The 20,947-nt window shown below is 43.8% G+C and overlaps 1 protein-coding gene across 2 annotated transcripts in view; it reads left to right on the top strand.

Moving 5' to 3' along the window:
- The window catches only part of LAT (linker for activation of T cells), a 606,746-nt gene that overhangs the window by 565,130 nt on the left and 20,669 nt on the right, over positions 1 to 20,947 (top strand). For both annotated transcript variants that reach the window (XM_078652287.1, XM_078652288.1), the window contains 3 exons: positions 5,211 to 5,269; positions 6,485 to 6,511; positions 6,857 to 6,911. In XM_078652287.1, the coding sequence (XP_078508413.1) occupies positions 5,211 to 5,269; positions 6,485 to 6,511; positions 6,857 to 6,911 (141 nt within the window). The remainder of the gene's footprint in view (positions 1 to 5,210; positions 5,270 to 6,484; positions 6,512 to 6,856; positions 6,912 to 20,947) is intronic.

Raw genomic sequence — 20,947 nt, 5'->3', positions numbered from 1 at the left:
ACCAAGGAGTACGAAACTCAAAACAACCTGCAGTTTGGGCCTACAATTCAGGCAACTTAAACTAGACACAAATTACATTACTCAAATAATATTTCAGCCTGCAAATTATACATATAGGAATTATAGGTTTCTTTAATACATACAAAGTCCTACTTAAATGTGCACACTACATTTTGATGCTAATATAACTGGAATAAAAGCATCTTAATAACCATGAAACACTGCAAACGATAAAATACATGTGAGTGCATTTAAACCATAAATATAGTGCACCCATACAATTTAGAGAACTGTAAGCGCTCTATCACTATCATGGCCCAAGGTGTTGGGAGCTCTAGTAAAAACGAGCTGTGGTAGTTTTTTCTCCATTTGTTGGTCAACGAACACGTATTCTGTCAATTCACCCTACGAGTGTAGGAAATATTTGGTAGCTTGTGACTAGTTCAATTAGAGTCATAGATTTTATTTTTTATTTCGTTCATTTATGTTTTATAGTGGTGCCTGAGGAAGGGACTTTCTGTCCCGAAATGCAAAGGGCATCACACAAATAAATTAGAGCCACGCCAAAGAATGCATTCATGCACTATATGTATTTGTGTCTGGGTTTTGTAATTCATATGATTGTTTGTTTTATATATGAAAAGTAATTTAATTATTACAGAAGTCTTGTAATGATGTAACATGCATCGTGAGGATAATAAAAAACATGTAACAAATGACTGAGTATGTGGTTATTATCAATGTTTAGATTTGTGTGTAAAAAGTTAAAAATATGTTTAGTTACACTGCAGTACACACAGTTATTCAGGCACATGTTTACCAGAACACATCCACAGTTAATTAATTATGTGGGACTGGCAGCCCCCAAATGCTGTGTAGCACGCAAAACATGGTTTAGTTACTAGAGTTGTATTTACATATTGAGAACTAAGAGACAAAATAGGAGTGCGCCACTGGAACAATAATTCGTCTTTGTTCAATTACATAATAACTGCTGCACCTTCCGAGGCAGCACCCATGGACCAGTATGGCTGAGTACGTGGTTATTCTCAATGTTTAAAATTGTGTGTAAAAAGTGAAAATTGGTTTACTTACACTGCAGTGCACACAGTTATTCAGGCACATGTTTATCTTAACACATCTTCTCACACACAAAAGGGGAGAGTGTCCATATACAAATATTCCACCCCGATCCCCCATGGCACTATAATATACACACAAAAGGGGTGGCGACGACAAAGAAGAACACAAAATCAACAAAGGTGTGCAAGCATTGGCAAATCCATGAGTGATGAAAGACTGCCCTCACTCACAGACGCTGTGTGTGACATGCTTCATCATCGGGTCTGCTACAACGCCCGGGCGTAGCCACACACCGGGCGGAGCATAGGGAGGGGGAACACAGAGATACACAGACAAAGTGCAATACAAAGTTGAACGTGACACCAGTGTACACACACACAACAGATCAAGACTGAGTACAATAGACCCTGAATTCTGCAAGCCTAACAACGAGTTAGAAATTCTGGAACTCAACAGACTCATGCCTGCAGTAAGCAATCAAAGACTCAAGGTCAAGGCTAGTCTCCGTAGCGGGCACCAGGCGTTTTCCCAGTGGGCTGGAAGGTTTGGGGACAGTTTTTGATCTGTGGGGGAGCGTTTTTGTTACTGGAGGCCAGTTTTGCAGCAGTGTGGCAATATTGCCCCCTAGTAACAAAAGCTCCAGCGGTTCATGACACTAGTCCCTCCCACAGCCGGAGCTTCTCATTAGCTCCTCCCCTCTGGGGCCAGTCAAGCGGAATTGCCAAGACTGGTTTCTGTTCCCAGTCTGGCCATGCTCAAGATGCTTGTAAACAACCATAGAAATATATTAATGAGAAATATACAAAAATTTAAGAAATGAAATGAGACATTAGCCTGGCTGTAAGAAATACGAACCCCCAGCTTGGTCAACTATTCTGATTTGTGAACGCTGTAAAGGATACGTATAGAAAAATGGGCTGTTTAATTATTATTTCATTATTATTGGACATGGAAACTCAGAGAAGAAACTGAGGGTTGTTGTTATGGACCTGATCAAACATCCAAATTGTTCTTGAATTTGACAAATATCTGAAGGACTTTTTAGTTCTTGATATTCTGCAAGAGAAACTTAGGCAAGCTGTTTTTTGCAGCACAATCTAATCGGCCAGTTTCTTATGTCAATTTTGTAAAATATTTTTCCTCTAATGGACTCATCATTTTACCCCTAACAATACATTTTCCTTCCATGTTTCCCACTTCAGTTTTGACAAGTATCTATGTTTTGTTTTGCACACTGTTTTTGTTTGCTTTTCTTATGCACTGATGGCCTTTACTTAATGTTTTTGAGTCATGGAGCATTCTTTTTGTGAGTACACTGCTTAGCCAGCTGTGATGATGTGAGGTTATTAAAGCAGGGGGACCAGCTAAGTTCTTTATTGATTTCCAAATTCCAGGTGATTTGAGAGCTTTCTAATTTGTGTAGGGCTGTTGTTCCAGAATTTGGCAGTTTGTACAAAAAATGCTGTCCAACACATTGGTACTTTCTAGGTCTGTTATTAACCAACACCTTTTGAATTTATTAAAATAATACATATAAGATATTTACCTAAACAGACTTCAAGCCACCTCTCTTCACCCATTAGTCTGTTTTGTCATTCACCTTTAGCTTCTGCCCTCCACAGCGTACAGCAAGGAGCAGTGGGTCAGCCTACTTCAGCCATTGGTTAACTTCACTTTCAGTGACTGCATTTTGCTCTTTCACAGTGAGCACATCCATGCACACAGTAGTACCCTTCAGAGCCAGTGCTGTTGTTTTTATTTTATAATTACTCTAGTGTTGCCTTTGTGTTTAGAACCTGGGCCTGTTCTACCAGATATGAGCATAGGCCATATTTCATGCTTTATTCGTTTCTGTTGCCTTCCAATGCTGTTGTAAACTCCTTTGGGAGTATCCATTATTTATCTGATGGCTGGTATTTCACTGCATAACAGATTGTGTCTATTTGAAACTGTTCTGTATTAAGTTATCCTAAGTATTATACTTCAGAACACATTTATTCTGGACTCAAATTCACCAACAGTTCTTCAATAAAAATTGCCCAGGAAGAAAATCAGCCGTTATCATGTTTAATTTGTAGCACTTGTAACACTTTCTTGAAATGTTTTTTTCTTCTTTCATTATTTACTTCTTTCCTTAATTATTTTTATTTGCTTCTTTCAATTTCCTTTTATCTTGCTTTCTTACCATCTTACCTTCCTCCATTTCATCTCTTCTCTCTTTCTTTCCTTCTTTCTTTCTCTCTTTAATATTTCCATGTTTTTGTCTTTTCATTTCTTTCCTTCCTTAATTTTCTATCTTTATTTCTCTTTCTTTCTTGCTTTATTCTTTCTTTCCATTCTTCCTTCTTGATTTAATTATTTCTTGCTCCTTTCTTTCTTTCTTTCTTTCTTTCTTTCTTTCTTTCTTTCTTTCTTTCTTTCTTTCTTTCTTTCTTTCTTTCTTTCTTTCTTTCTTTCTTTCTTTCTTTCTTTCTTTCTTTCTTTCTTTCTTTCTTTCTTTCCTTTTTCCTTTTTCCTTTTTCCTTTCCTGCTTTATACAGCCTTTCCTGCAACATAATCTGTACACTCCGTATAAACAGTGCACTATCCCTTTATGGGTCAGAGGGGCACTCCAGTCACAATGGTCCAGGAACGCATGCTGTGTTCGACATGCAGCTCTCATAACACTTATTTTCCATCCTGCAGAGGGGTGCCAATCCCACTCCAGACCAAATCATATTGCCATGGTTGGACTGTTTATTCTTTTCACCATGTTCGTAATGCTGGTTACTTTGCTTTGTTTTATCTGCCTAATCATCCCAGCTCATTCTCTCTAGACAAGATTACGATTGTTTCAATAAATGTATCGAAAACTGTATTTGTATCTTTCTTATGTCTACCAAGGGCATGCATGAGTAATCAACGAAAGGGGTAAGATCTGTTTTCATGTTTCCCTCGGGGATCAGAGTGTAATGTTCGTGATTGCCAAAATCCTCTAGCTAGGAATTGTTCCAACAGTTTCTGATGGTATAGATGGACCCAGTCCCTGGATTCTGAAGTCCTGTCCTCCTAATACACAGTCCTACCTTTTCTAGTGGGACTCAAATAAAATTTCCTTCTTTCTTGCTTTCCTTCCTTCTTGCTTGTATTCCTTCTTTGTTTCATTTTATTCTGTTTCCTTTCTTTTCCTTTCTTTCTCAAATTCAAGAGGGTAGTTGCCAATGGCAGAAAAATGTGCTTTTTTAATGTGGTAGCCAAGACCATTTTTTTTAAATTATGTATGTGGCATATTTACTCATAGGGGTTTCGGACATTCTTTATCCATTTGTCTGTGATTGTGTCATTCACATGTTCCTCTAACCCACTCAAGCATGCATGAAGGGGCATTGCAAATGTCAGTCCATTTCAGTCATTGGCTGACTGCTCTATCAGTTACGGCATACTGCCCTTTCACAATGAGAACATCCACACACAGAGTAGTTCTCTTCTGTGCCAGCGGTACTATGGCAATGTGTGCTTTTTTGAGACCCCCAAAAAAGTTTGCCTTTCGTCAACCTTTTTGTTAGATTGATGGATGCCCGGCAGCTTACCAAAAATAAAGTTTTGCAAAAAAATGAAAAAAAACGAAATAGAAATTGCTAAATGGCTGGCGGACAATGCCAAACCTATTGGTATTGCCAATGCTTGTTGAACCTCGGAATGGTCATGAGGGATGCCGTCCTTAATCTTAGGATACTTGTGTTATAGTATTATTGTCCCTGCCAACTCGGGACTCTTTTTCAAGTTATTTTTCAAATGTGTTAGGTGTGACTCGGAACTAACGTTCTCCTCACTCAGACCTAAAAGCAGCATTACCTTATTCACCTGAAGTTGTTTTCCACCCATAGTGATCTGCAATAAACTCTAGTACTGCAGTTGAGGCCCGTTGTGAGCAAGTGTGTATACTGTATTCTGAGAGAGAGCGAGAGAGAATGTGTATGATTTTAAAGCGAAACATTGTATTATATGCCTATGTTGCATCTGAATGCCAGTATTGTGTTACATGCCATTAATGATATTATCTGAGTGACTATACTGTATTCCACACCTTTGTGCTTTGGTGGTCGCCATTTATGGCGATTCATAATCTGATCCTTCTTTCTTAACAGCTCTCTACAGCATCCTGAAAGTCGGAGAAGCTCATTTGCAAAACTTGAAGTGGATAAAGGTGAGGGAAAGATTGTTGGGGTTGGGGAGAGATGGGTGAGGCTAGAGAACATGGATCATCAAAGTGGCAGATTGGTATGAAGAGTAAGTGACTTCAGAAAGATAGCTGGGTGGATAAACACTGGATTGTCATGGGTCTCTTTCAACCCTATCAAATATGGCTTGCATCACCAAGATTCTCAAGCCTTCGATCATGAAACTGAATCTAGGAGAGATGCCAAAGACACATACATGAAGACACGCTCATACTCAAGTCAACTTTGTTTCAAATTGGTCTGCAAACATAAAGGACCAAAAACTCTGCAGGCAGGGTGTTTCAGTTGTGTGAATTGACAAACTGGATACCAGGCAGGAGAGCTAAGAGTGATGATAATTTATCCCAAAATACCCTCCTAGCAATGTCAGCCCTTTGATCCCTTCTTCATATGACTCTATCGAACACTGGTTGGTCAGTGACCCAATTTCTTAATTAGAAGCTGAGAAAAATGAAAGAGAGACATAACTGAAGTATGGACGTGCAGTAGTCCGGTAGGGTCCCCATGCAGATGTACATCCGTTCTTAGTCTGATGCTGCTTCACAGAGACTAACACAACATGCACACTTCTAAGCCCCATCTACAAAAGACATTGCTTTTATGTTTGAATATTCCCCATCTTTTCAAACCCTTCCCTCCTACTCTGCTCAGTTTGTTTGGAATGTTCTAAATTTTGCTAGAGAGTGCAAATGAAGCTCACCAAGGTACACTGTTTTGTCTGGGACCCTACAATGTGGGTGAGTGGATATGGCATTACTTTTAGCCAAGTCTCCTATTACAAGTCAGCAGATGTATTAAATCACACAAATGTCCTCATCTACCACTCATCCTCCTCAGCTTTCTGAACTCCTCCATCTACCTCTGTCTTAGTGCTTAATTTGGAGAAATAAAATAATGTGCCATGGTATTTCCTGGGCAGCCAGTGCAGCTTGCATCATTCACTCCTGCTGCTGAATGCAAATGCCACTATTATTATTCAGATGTACTCTGCTTAAAACACCAACACAAATTAAGCACTGCTATCTCTTCCTTTTTCCCATCTTCCACAAATATCAACCCCCTCCTGTATATCTCCTTTTCTATCTCCCCCTGACTTCCTCTGAATTTCTGTACTTCCTCCTCATTCTCTCCCTGTGGACTTTCCACTCACCTGACAGTTTTCTATGCTTCTATTTTTGCAGACAGTATTCCCAGCTATGAGAATGAAGGTCAGTACAAGATCGGGTGGGGAGACCCTCTCATTTTCAGATGTGCTGCAACAGAGTTTATGGAGTGGTAGCGGGTGTGGTAGATGTGTGGGCACTCTTCTCTATCTAAATGTGGTTTGGTGGTTATGGTGGGGGTATTCTTTACCTCTTTTATGTTTGCTTGGGGTGCAGTACTGAAAGGCAACCATCTGACACCTATGCAGCGTTTCATCCATTGAGGCTTTTCTGATTATTTTTTTAACGCTGTGTAGGGGTTTAAGCATGGCTAGAAGAAGGAAAGAAAATTACTTGGTCTTATTAAATGGTTCTTTTTGAAAATTCACATGTTCTGTCTTTTCTTCTTAGAGCCTGTCCAGCCTGACATTGATTATTCAAATGAAGACTACATCTGTGGATACATGTAAGACTAGTCCTCTCCCTCCCCTCCGGCGGGTAAAGCCTCTCCCACCCCTCCGGCGGGTAAAGCCTCTCCCACTTCCCTGTTATTCCCCTAAACGCCTGCTGTACTTCCTTAGACTCCTTCTCTTCTACCATTTTGTATCTCTTCTTTTCCACCACAAATTCAGTTCCTTCTCAGCCACACCTCCACCAAGCAGGTAAAGCTGGACTAACTGTGAACATGAAACACACAGATGGGGATGGGAGGCTGCTTGCAATAAGTATAACCACTGACAATCTCTCGGGTGGCACTCCAAACCATAGTTCTTTTGCTCACCATGCCATCTCAGTTTGGACCCATCCATATGCAAATCAATCTTGACCCTGTTACTCATGGGTATAGCTCAGCCCGTACTGCCAAGCCAGGTCCGCTCTGAACTGGAACCCAGGCTACCGAGGACCAGTTCCACCCTTGTTATGGGCTCTTCCGCTGGGCATTGCTTGGTTCCAGTGGCACAGTGAGCCCAGGACCCATGTCTAGTCATACAAGCTGTACCCGGCTGATGATCTCATAACTACGGCTAGATCTTAATTCTTTTCTACATAGAAACACAAACATATAGTAGCACACTATGGTTCCATCTTTCTTCTAATGGAATGATACAGGTAATGTCTCGATCTGTGTGTAAACAAGGCGTGCATAAACAAGTCGTAAAATTATTGAGTTCGGGTGACAATTGTACCAGGCCAGTATCTGCAACATCAACGAGGCTATGGGACCCTTCCGCCTATACATGAAGCATCATATCTACTACATTGTATAATAGTGGTGTAAAAACAACCGAACCTTGCTGAACTGGGGCCTAACCTACATTTGTCAGTTGTGTGAAGTATCTCCATGGGCACCTCTCAAGGGGGCATCCATTCAGTGTCTGTCTCTGTGTATGCAGGTGGGGTGTGGGATGAGGACTCCAACCCCACAAGGGGCGGCTGGGTCCAGGGTGGCCACATTCTTTGCATGCGGAAGGAAGAAAGGGTGGCACAGGAGGCTGGAGGCCTGGGTCCCACCACATGTCCGGGTCCACTCTGAGTGTGTTATCCGTTATGTATGCATCACTCCTGCCGACTACTGTTGCTCCTACCAGGGATTGTCAGTCAATCCCCCTCAGGACTGAGGATGGCCAGTTTGTCGATATACGCTTCCCTTCCCAATGTGTCGTTTCCCCCACCGCAGTGTCAGTGAGTCCCAAGTTGTGGTTTCGGTGGTGGTCCAGTTGAGGAGGTCTCTTATCTACAGTGATAAAGGCGGCACTGCTGTGGGTTTCTATGACATGTCTATATGGTGTTTTAGCCAAACATATGCAGAGTCTAGAAATGTCATGCTGTATTTGTTCTTCCGAGTGCGAGGAGTAAGCCTCAGCAAACAGTGTAGAACGTCTGCCTGCAGAGGTCACCCCATAACGTCCACCAATATCCTTGCTTATTCTGGTCAGAATTGTCCGATATTAGGGCAGGCCCACACCATATGTCGGAAGTCTGCCTCCGGATATGGGTAGCATGGGCACCTTGGGTCTGCACCGGGGAAGATCAGGTGTAGTCGTGCAGATTTGAGATACTTATGATAAAGATAGTTAAATTGTGTGCATTACAGTCGTGGATTCCTAGAGATCCTTCAAACATGTTCTAGTGCAAGGGGCAACTGCCTGTCTCTGAGATCCTGTCCGAGAGTGAGGGCCCATTTCTCCATCAAGGAATGAAACTTCAGGCCTCGGGGCTCCAGCAGTCCTTTATAGATTAGCGTAACTACACGCCTGCCCCCTCTGTGCTCCAATAGTAACTTAGGCAAAGGTGATGTGGTGGGCTCCAGACGGTTTGGCCCCACATGGTTTCTACTATGGTTGTCAGAGCATTGTGGGTCAGAAACTGGTGGTCATTGACATCACATTGGTCTCGGAGATCCTGAAAAGTCAACAGTGTTTTATGTCTGTACAGATCGCCCATGGCAAGAATAGCCACCTCTGTGCATGGGTGTGTTTTGTGGCATTCCATCACTCTATGAAAAGCTGGGAGTGCCTACATCCAAAGGGCAGGATCTAAGGGCATGGGACTCCACCTAGGGTGTACATACATGCACCAGCAATATTCAGTGTTGGTGGCAGAGTGTCCTGTGTCCTGGGTGCCTTTCTGGTGGTCCATAAGTCACTCCAGTATGTCCCTTGTTCCTCTGACACATGGTACAGAGGCCGTTTTGGAGTCTGGCACAGCTGACAGCCAGCACATGGGCTACTGCAGCTGTGCCACTGCATATAACAGCTAATAGATGGACTGCCAGGCATAATTTTCCCAGTGGGGAATGCAATTTGTGTAATGTCACTCTCTCCCTTCGCCCCATATCAAGGGACAGAATAGGACAGACTGCAGTACGCAAAAAAAAAAAACATTGAGTGACGGATGATGGAAGAGAAGAACAAGCATTGACATAGCCAATAGGTCTTGCCTTTGGGACCTTATACATGTTTAGTTATCCAGCACAATATCCTTGGTGCAACAACATCAACTGTTGCATGGCTAAACACTTATAAGGTCCCAAAGGCGAGACCTAATGGATATGCCAATGCTTGTTTAGGATGACGTGTCGGACTGTGACCTACTTTAGTTCAAGAGGGTTCACCTACATATGACTTAAATAGGTGATTTAGTAAATGGAGGAGCAGTTAACTTGTTTGTGAACTGCCTTCATCTGTCATTCAGAGGACAGTCCCAAGAGATTTGTTTTATAATTCAAGTTTCTGAACATATTTATTTATTTTGCTTATAGAAATCTATATAAAAGTGGAAGTAGCAGTAAGCAGGAACATACATACACACTTTTCAACTGCACATTTGCTTATTTTAAGAGTGGCCAGGATCTTAACAAGAATCTAGGAAGCTGGCCACAACCTTTATTGGACTCAAAACACATTAAAGTGAAACAACTACACAAGGTCACACAGGAACTTAAAACCAGAGGACAGGGCTGACCACTACTGCTGGGCAAGTAAACCATACTGAATTCGTCTCATCATTGGGTTATTGTACATTGTACAAAGGAATGTTCCCAATTATATGGTGTTCATACCCAACGTGAAATATGTTGTGGTAGATCTCCCAACCCATGCGTTATAATATTTTATTGCATTCTGTACACTTGCGCGGGCAGTTGTTGCCCATAGGTCACACAATAATTTGTAATCAACATTTTTCTTTTTCCATAAATAAAGTTGTTTGATAAAACAGAGCACTGATGAATGCACTTACTAGGCAACATCAAAAGGTGTATTATAATCTGTGGCCATCACACCTAGATGTTAGCTTAAGACCGAATATTGATACTGTAGTTGGTTAGTTTCCCTACATTGTTGTCATGTGCCTTGGGGTGATTACAAACTCTGCATCAAGAAAGTTATTTCTGCACTCCCTAATTCCTCTTTAGGGTCATGCATCCACATCCAACAATTGTTCTCTGCAATGATTATGACCAATACCAAACTGTGTGCTCATTAGAAGGGAGATCAAGCCCAGGTAGTAAAGAACCCATAGTTCACCTTGAAGAACAGGCTTAAGCTGCATATGGGTGTGCTAATGGAGCCAGTTGAAACACAAGAGATAACAATTGCTAATTTGGAAAATGAAGTGAAGGACTTAAGAGAAAGGGTACAAGAGGCAGAAGAAGAGAAATTATTGGGGCGGCTGAAATTTGCATGAAAAATATCAGGAAAAACACACTCTACACATACCACACTTACCCAGTCTATATTAGAGAGATCGCCAAAACGCATGCTGCCGAGGAGGGTGGTGTTACCTTCTACCCTCTTCATGGTTACAGCTGTAAACCCTCCAAACTCTCCAGTTCCAAGCTTTTTTTAAGGCCACTCAGACAGAGCCGGAGAGGCAACTTCCATACAAACCGAAAAAAATACAGGTATCTGAAATACATAGTTCCCTTCAGTAGCATGGTGCTAAGCCTAATGTATCACAGAAAGGCAGAAATCTACCAGCCCCCGTTGCTGGAGTGTCTGTACATCTCCTAATTTTATATATGACCCCAATCAGGCAAACGCGAATTTGGAGATTGAAGCGTGGTGCAAGAAATATATTCATAAATAATGTGCCCAAAAATTATAGTAGTGAACCCAAGGATGCCCTGCAGGTTAAAAGTATGATATGGCTTAATAAGATGGTGGATTTATAACAGAATCAACGCAGATGCAGTGTCAAATGAATGACACCTTGCCCTGTTGGCACTCCTTTTTGAGGCACGCTTTCCGTGCTTGTCCTGAGCGGTCCCGCCGTTGCGGGAAGCTCCAACGAGGGGGCATAAATACTTTTAGAGGGCCGGGGGAGCCCTTGCTCCTTCCATTTTTGCCATGCCCACAGTTGCCCTACCTGCTAGAGGGCAGCTGCGCTGAAAAGGGCAATGGAGATTTACAGATCCCCAGTGAAGTCCCTGAGGGCACAGTTGTGCCAGGGCTGGTTAGTGATTCCGAGCTGCACCGCACAAGCAGGGGCAGCTGCAACGTTTTGGGCATATTTGTTCAGAAGGCACAGTGAGTGCCCAGGCCCCACATTTGATTTTCACAGCTGCACGGCAATTAGCATCAGCTGCTATATTTAGGAAGCATTTCTTTGGGGGCATTTTTGTATGAGATAGGAGTGAGATATACTCGGAATCTCCTGCATTGGCAGCTGCCCTGACATTTGGACATAGGGCATTTGGTCCCATTTGAAAAGGCCAGTTGGCCAGGGGGACTGTAAGGTTGATAAGGCACCAGGCCCTAATGTGATTTATGTGGTGCGCAGGAAATGTGAGTCATGTACTATGATTGAAGCACCCTGTTTTATGCCTCTAAATGTGGTTTATGTATGAGTTTTTTTGCTTACTGTGATTTATACTTGTGAGTTATGCCCCTAATGTGAGTTATGCTTAGGAGGTTATGGTCTAATGTGTTTAGTGTTATGAGGTTGGCGCATAATGTATTTTACGCCTGAGGGGATACTGTGCATAATATGGTTTGTGTTACAGTATGATGCTGAGTACAGTGTTTGCCAGTAATTACTGGTTGTGTTCTACACTTATTATATGTTCTACATTTACTAAGTTCACTTTGGGATGGTTCTGACAGTGGGCCAAGTGGGCCTGTTATGTGTATATAATCCCCTGTAAATATTGCCTAGTGCAGGGTGGCACAGTGTATATTGTGTGATTACTATTCTAATGTGTTTATGATAATACAAAGGCTATTTTTATATATAACCTTGTGTGGAGTTCCTTTTGTGGTTTGCCTAGTATGTTGCTGCTGTGTGTGTGTTGTTCAAACGCTTTACACATTGCTTCTGGGATAAGCCTGACTGCTCGTGCCAAGCTATCAAGGGGGTGAGCAGGGGTTATCTTTGGCGTGTAGCTCCCTTGCCCTGACTAGAGTGTGGTCTCTTCCTGGCTTTGGCGCAAGCCTTAGCCAACCAGAGATCCCATTTATAACAGTTGCAATCTCTTTCAGGCTTCCAATCCAGATTTCCACCGATCACTGCCAAAATGCGGCTTTTACTGCTCCACACCACACCATGCTCAGGCTGGGACAGGTACTTTGTGGTGAGATCAACTCCCTTGGAGTCTTAGGGGGAAACAGAGGTATAGGCCGCCCCCCACTCAAACAGTATCAAAACAAGTTGTGGCCTATCCCTCAAGACACTCTATTTTACAACTTAAATGCAGGAACCGAGTGGGTGTGTGCACAAAAGTAACACTTCCCCTTCCTTATTTTGTAGAGGATCCAGGTTCATGCATGCGTGTCAAATCTTTGTCAACGTACACCCAAGGTAGACATTTAAAATCGTCAAGCACCCATCACTCATACCACAAAAAATTGTGGGGAAAGAGAGTGAGCCCCTCACGGTAGAACCGCCAATGGGGTTATCTGGTTAATGATTACCAGTATACCCACTTATCATCATAGGTAGCTCACTCTCATAAAAGTGGAAAGGAAAGAAACAAACACAACGAAGAAAAGGACAAACACCGTAGAATAGTCCTTTTACTTCACACCATTCAAACAATATATTGTGTGTTTGTGAAACAGCGAAAGCCAATTACCTATCGCTGTTAAGTGTGCACATTCACCATACATCCCAGTGAGAAAACAAAAAGTGAATCTCACAACATAAAATTGCAGCACTCACTGGCCACTCCTACTTTTATTCTGGGCTGAGAGTGCTACAAATTAAAACAGACTCACGTTAGACCCTGTTCAATGTGAGTCTAGGTCGCCAACATGTTTCGTTGCCAAATCTTACGCAACTTCGTCAGGGCAAACAGGGGTATTCTGCTTCTCAATTCCACTATAAATCTTATTGTGACCTGTGATGGTTAAAAAGTTTTTGACAAAAAGGTTAAAATTACACAAGGTGTGAGCCATTCTGTTCCGATCCTGGCAAGCAGGTACAGAACCAGATGAACGAGTTATGCGTTGTGGTGCTTAGATCATTTATAGCATATTCACCTGGGGGCAGCGTCTCTACTGCATACCTGCTGCCTCTCTCAGGTGGACTAACGTATCAGGAAGATCACGTGTCCTACAGGAAACCCGCCTAAATTCAGGTTTCTGTAAAGATAGATTTGAACAGTTATGTAAGAGGGTGTCCCTTAACCTAAATGGCACAATATGCCCGCTCGGTTCATGGACCGATCGTGACAGGTTCGCCCACAAATTGCAAGCAACTTCTCTTACCCACTTCGGAACCCTCAGCATCACATATTATGTACAAAGGATTACCAGGAAAAATGCCGAGATTTGAGCACACACCACTTACTGTTGCTTTCATGCGTGCCCAAAGTTATGCGCCATGTTACCCAGCTGGCCCGCCCCAAACCGCTTGTGGTATAAAAAGTTGGCATGGTTTCGAACCCCCACCGGGCATGCCCATAATCACCGCACCGGCACCTGCAACTTGCACGTAATCAGGGCCCTATGTACGCTCTCCTCTAAAGTCCCGACACCTTACCTATGCCGCGTTCGGAACGCTCGGTGATTCAGTCGCAGTTCACCGCGTCCGACGCCAAGTGTGTTTAAACCACTCGGGACTCCGCCCTGGTATTCTGTGTCACGTGTTGGCCCTGTAAGCCTAGTCTGTTAGGATGGCACCGCCCTGTGATATACGGTGGCCATCTTGGAGTGGACCTTAAACCTAGGTGACTGCTGCACGATTATTACACTCGGGTCGCTCTCCGGCATAAACTCCACACATTATGTAAGAACAACAATCCCCTCATCGCTGTCATGGGGAACATGAACCCTTCTCTGTTCCAGAAGATATATTTAGTAAAAAATATATATTTATGTGATAATAGACCCGCACTGCGTGAACAATTTCCAAATCAGGTATATCAAAACACTGGACTCAATAAGTGCCGCCAATACATGCAGACGCATGAACTTACAATGTTTTCACCCTACTCTGAGTACAACGTGATCCCGGATTTTCAGCCATACCAACACCCATGTGTACCGCTCACTGTGGGCTACGGCACAATCGGGGTAGGTATATGGGAACACAGCCAACCAGGGCCAAACCCAATTCCACAGCGCAGGTTTTCCAGTGGATAGTCTTTTGTAATGTGGGGGCACCTAATATGTGTACATAGCGGTCATCTCCGGCTGATCTTATTCCATTCAATGGAATCGTTAAGTCCCAACTGGTCCACTTGTTCCTGGTAAATCCACCGGGCCTCCCTGCGGGCCAAGATAGTCTCTGCATTATGGCTCTCACACACCACTCTTTCCAAGACCACCCACTGTAGATGTTTAGGGTCGTGCCCCGCCTCACTGAAATGTTGCACAAGGCGTGTAGTTAATTTTTGCGCTTTTAGGGTGCTTAAATGCTCCTGAATGCGTACCTTCACCTTCCGGGAAGTCAGTCCAATATAATGGAGCCCGCATTTACAGGTTAGTCTATAAATTACGTTGACAGTGTTGCAGTTACTGAATCTCGTCAGATGCCAAACTCTACCGTCCCTCAACACAACCGTCTTAGTTGTTTTAGTCAGACTGCACACAGAACAATTGGTGCATGGATAATGTCCAGTGGGCAGAGAGTCCATCTGTGGGGCACTTAGGGTTCTGGTGTGGACTAATTTGTCCTTGAGATTGGTAGCTCTTTTGAAGGCAAATCTCGGAGGAGGCATCTTACTCACACTGGTATCAAGGATGTTTCAATGCTTCCTCACGATCTGTCTCAGTTTAGTCGACATGGGTCAAACGTGGTGACCACGGGTATACAGTCCGGTTTGGCCTTCATATTCCTCTCAAGCAGGGCCTCTCATGGGGTGTTCAAAGCACGTTTACGTGCTTGTTTCACAACCTTTTTGGGATATGACCTGACTGTAAGTTTACTGACCAGGTCCTCGGATTGTTCAACAAAGGCTTCTGTGGTTGAACAATTCCGGCGATAGCGCAGAAACTGCCCCACGGGGAGATTGTCCCTTAGTAAGAGAAGTTGCCTGCAATTTGTGGGCGAACCTGTCACGATCGGTCCATGAACCGAGCGGGGCATATTGTGCCATTTAGGTTGAGGGACACCCTCTTACATAACTGTTCAAATCTATCTTTACAGAAACCTGAATTTAGGAGGGTTTCCTGTAAGACACGTGATCTTCCTGACACGCTAGTCCACCTGAGAGAGGCAGCAGGTATGCAGTAGAGACGCTGCCCCCAGGTGAATATGCTATAAATGATCTAAGCACCACAACGCATAACTCGTTCATCTGGTTCTGTACCTGCTTGCCAGGTTCGGAACAAAATGGCTCACACCTTGTGTAATTTTAACCTTTTTGTCAAAAACTTTTTAACCATCACAAGTCACAATAAGATTTATAGTGGAATTGAGAAGCAGAATACCCCTGTTTGCCCTGACGAAGTTGCGTAAGATTTGGCAACGAAACATGTTGGCGACCTAGACTCACATTGAACAGGGTCTAACGTGAGTCTGTTTTAATTTGTAGCACTCTCAGCCCAGAATAAAAGTACGAGTGGCCAGTGAGTGCTGCAATTTTATGTTGTGAGATTCACTTTTTGTTTTCTCACTGGGGTGTATGGTGAATGTGCACACTTAACAGCGATAGGTAATTGGCATTCGCTGTTTCACGAACACACAATATATTGTTTGAATGGTGTGAAGTAAAAGGACTATTCTACGGTGTTTGTCCTTTTCTTCGTTGTGTTTGTTTCTTTCCTTTCCACTTTTATGAGAGTGAGCTACCTATGATGATAAGTGGGTATACTGGTAATCATTAACCAGATAACCCCATTGGCGGTTCTACCGTGAGGGGCTCACTCTCTTTCCCCACAATTTTTTGTGGTATGAGTGATGGGTGCTTGACGATTTTTAATGTCTACCTCGGGTGTACGTTGACAAAGATTTGACACGCATGCATGAACCTGGATCCTCTACAAAATAAGGAAGGGGAAGTGTTACTTTTGTGCACACAGCCACTCGGTTCCTGCATTTAAGTTGTAAAATATAGTGTCTTGAGGGATAGGCCACAACTTGTTTTGATACTGTTTGAGTGGGGGGCGGCCTATACCTCTGTTTCCCCCTAAGACTCCAAGGGAGTTGATGATACGAGTACGGCGGCCCAGCCGTGAGAGTCTAGCTGCGATCGCAGCAGGTCTTCAGTACACTCAGGTTTTTAACACTTACTAATTGGTGTGAGCCAGAGTTTGGTGGTGGTCTTGGTGACGTTAAGCATAACTCAGGAGTGGTCCCCAGTGTCAGCGCTCTTGTTTGCAAGACATGAACTGTCTAGCATTTTCGGATGAACAAATAGCACTAATACTATCGGGTCCTTCACTTCTACCTGACGCCCCGTTAGTTCCCAATTCCACAGCTCGGGAAGAATGGGATAAACATTCCAATCTTAAGAAACGCCAGATCAGGGTTGCCCTTCATGGGGCTTTGATGACGGAATATTTGAGAGCTGGAGCAGCACCACCTAGCCTTTTGGTGAGATCAGAGCCGAAAATATTTTTGGAGGACAAACAGTTCCGTTTAGATTGGAGCTTCATTGCAAACAAATGTACGAGGGACTGGCTCATCTTAATTATTAACACCGCTAAAAGATTGAGCAAAGATCTATTAAAAGAAATACTTGATCTAGAACAGAATTTACAGAACAACACAGCACTCACAGATGCCAAAGACCAGTTAGAGAGGATCCAAGGTGAATTAGCAGATTACAAAACCTACATGGTCAATCACAAAATCAGGGGTTTAAAAAAGAACTTAGATCGCTCTCACACTCTTGGGCTTTTCCCTATACTGAGGATCAGTATTACGATACCTCATCGGATCAATCCAGGCAATCCAACTTTCAAAGAAGGGGACAACATCCTCAAAGGGGTGGGAATAGACAACAGCGACGTACTCCCAATAATTGGGCGTTTGACAACACAAGCAGTGAAGAGGAGGACATTGCCACCACTTCAGCTGCTACGACAACGACGAATAGAGTGAATTTCACATCGGAAAATCGATATGACGAAGACCTAGGAGCCCTGCTCAGGACTTTTTTAGGTCACAATCAGAGAGGATCACGGGGAGGAGGCACACTACCGACAAGAGGGCGAGGGAGGGGCAGAGCTCAATTCCAGCCAACACGGCAACAGTTCTCACCGAGAGTAACACGCAACAGGGGCAGAACCTTTCAGTAATTAATCAACAGGGCACAGAGACTCCGTGTAATGACATAGTGGTCAATTTATCAAGTCATACTCTTACACCAGATGAAATGAGGGTCCTCAATAAGGGATTGGGGTTCGTCCCCACACCGCGACACGACTCATTTACCTGTAGACTTGAATTACAGGAGATGATGAGAAAAATTAAACTGCATAAGTTTTTTGAGGATAAAGATAAGGTTGATCCCTCCTTATTCAGTACTAATCTACACCGCCCATCGACTTTCTGCCCCCCCTGTGGCCTCGTTGGGGCCCGAGGTGGCTGTCTTTGAACAAAAAGTGCTCCATGACATAACCCTACTTCAACCACAGAAGCCTTTGTTGAACAATCCGGGGACCTGGTCAGTAAACTTACAGCCAGGTCATATCCCAGAAAGGTTGTGAAACAAGCACGTAAACGTGCTCTGAACACCCCACGAGAGGCCCTGCTTGAGAGGAATATGAAGGCCAAACAGGACTGTATACCCGTGGTCACCACGTTTGACCTCATGTCGACTAAACTGAGACAGATCGTGAGGAAGCATTGGAACATCCTTGATACCAGTGTGAGTAAGATGCCTCCTCCGAGATTTGCCTTCAAAAGAGCTACCAATCTCAAGGACAAATTAGTCCACACCAGAACCCTAAGTGCCCCACAGATGGACTCTCTGCCCACTGGAGATTATCCATGCACCAATTGTTCTGTGTGCAGTCTGACTAAACAACTAAGACGGTTGTGTTGAGGGACGGTAGAGTTTGGCATCTGACGAGATTCAGTAACTGCAACACTGTCAACGTAATTTATAGACTAACCTGTAAATGCGGGCTCCATTATATTGGACTGACTTCCCGGAAGGTGAAGGTACGCATTCAGGAGCATTTAAGCACCCTAAAAGCGAAAAAATTAACTACACGCCTTGTGCAACATTTCAGTGAGGGGGGGCACGACCCTAAAGATCTACAGTGGGTGGTCTTGGAAAGAGTGGTGTGAGAGAGCCATAATGCAGAGACTATCTTGGCCCGCAGGGAGGCCCGGTGGATTTACCAGGAACAAGTGGACCAGTTGGGACTTAACGATTCCATTGAATGGAATAAGATCAGCCGGAGATGACCGCTATGTACACATATTAGGTGCCCCCACATTACAAAAGACTATCCACTGGAAAACCTGCGCTGTGGAATTGGGTTTGGCCCTGGTTGGCTGTGTTCCCATATACCTACCCTGATTGTGCCGTAGCCCACAGTGAGCGGTACACATGGGTGTTGGTATGGCTGAAAATCCGGGATGACGTTGTACTCAGAGTAGGGGAAAAACATTGTAAGTTCATGCGTCTGCATGTAGTGGCGGCACTTATTGAGTCCAGTGTTTTGATATACCTGATTTGGAAATTGTTCACGCAGTGCGGGTCTATTATCACATAAATATATATTTTTTACTAAATATATCTTCTGGAACAGAGAAGGGGTCATGTTCCCCATGACAGCGATGAGGGGATTGTTGTTCTTACATAATGTGTGGAGTTTATGCCGGAGAGCGACCCGAGTGTAATAATCGTGCAGCAGTCACCTAGGTTTAAGGTCCACTTCAAGATGGCCGCCGTATATCACAGGGCGGTGCCATCCTAACAGACTGGGCTTACAGGGCCAACACGTGACACAGAATACCAGGGCGGAGTCCCGAGTGGTTTAAACACACTTGGCGTCAGACGTGGTGAACTGCGGCTGAATCACCGAGCGTTCCGAACGCGGCATAGGTAAGGTGTCGGGACTTTAGAGGAGAGCGTACATAGGGCCCTGATTACGTGCAAGTTGCAGGTGCCGGTGCGGTGATTATGGGCATGCCCGGTGGGGTTTCGATACCACGCCAACTTTTTATACCGCAAGCGGTGTGGGGCGGGCCAGCTGGGTAACATGGCGCATAACTTTGGGCATGCATGAAAGTAACAGTAAGTGGTGTGTGCTCAAATCTCGGCATTTTTCCCGGTAATCCTTTGTACATAATATGTGATGCTGAGGGTTCCGAAGTGGGTAAGAGAAGTTGCCTGCAATTTGTGGGCGAACCTGTCACGATCGGTCCATGAACCGAGCGGGGCATATTGTGCCATTTAGTTTGAGAGACACCCTCTTACATAACTGTTCAAATCTATCTTTACAGAAACCTGAATTTAGGCGGGTTTCCTGTAGGAAACGTGATCTTCCTGACACGCTAGTCCACCTGAGAGAGGCAGCAGGTATGCAGTAGAGACGCTGCCCCCAGGTGACCATGCTATAAATGATCTAAGCACCACAACGCATAACTCGTTCATCTGGTTCTGTACCTGCTTGCCAGGTTCGGAACAAAATGGCTCACACCTTGTGTTATTTTAACCTTTTTGCCAAAAACTTTTTAACCATCACAGGTCACAATAAGATTTATAGTGGAATTGAGAAGCAGAATACCCCTGTTTGCCCTGACGAAGTTGCGTAAGATTTGGCAACGAAACATGTTGGCGACCTAGACTCACATTGAACAGGGTCTAACGTGAGTCTGTTTTAATTTGTAGCACTCTCAGCCCAGAATAAAAGTACGAGTGGCCAGTGAGTGCTGCAATTTTTTGTTGTGAGATTCACTTTTTGTTTTCTCACTGGGGTGTATGGTGAATGTGCACACTTAACAGCGATAGGTAATTGGCATTCGCTGTTTCACGAACACACAATATATTGTTTGAATGGTGTGAAGTAAAAGGACTATTCTACGGTGTTTATCCTTTTCTTCGTTGTGTTTGTTTCTTTCCTTTCCACTTTTATGAGAGTGAGCTACCTATGATGATAAGTGGGTATACTGGTAATCATTAACCAGATAACCCCATTGGCGGTTCTACCGTGAGGGGCTCACTCTCTTTCCCCACAATTTTTTGTGGTATGAGTGATGGGTGCTTGACGATATTTAATGTCTACCTTGGGTGTACGTTGACAAAGATTTGACACGCATGCATGAACCTGGATCCTCTACAAAATAAGGAAGGGGAAGTGTTACTTTTTTGCACACACCCACTCGGTTCCTGCATTTAAGTTGTAAAATAGAGTGCCTTGAGGGATAGGCCACAACTTGTTTTTATACTGTTTGAGTGGGGGGCGGCCTATACCTCTGTTTCCCCCTAAGACTCCAAGGGAGTTGATGTTACGAGTACGGCGGCCCAGCCGTGAGAGTCTAGCTGCGATCGCAGCAGGTCTTCAGTACACTCAGGTTTTTAACACTTACTAATTGGTGTGAGCCAGAGTTTGGTGGTGGTCTTGGTGACGTTAAGCATAACTCAGGAGTGGTCCCCAG

The sequence above is a fragment of the Lissotriton helveticus genome, chromosome 7 (genome assembly GCF_964261635.1).
Source record: "Lissotriton helveticus chromosome 7, aLisHel1.1, whole genome shotgun sequence".
Classification (NCBI taxonomy): domain Eukaryota; kingdom Metazoa; phylum Chordata; class Amphibia; order Caudata; family Salamandridae; genus Lissotriton; species Lissotriton helveticus.
This window is presented reverse-complemented; position numbering and strand designations above follow the sequence as displayed.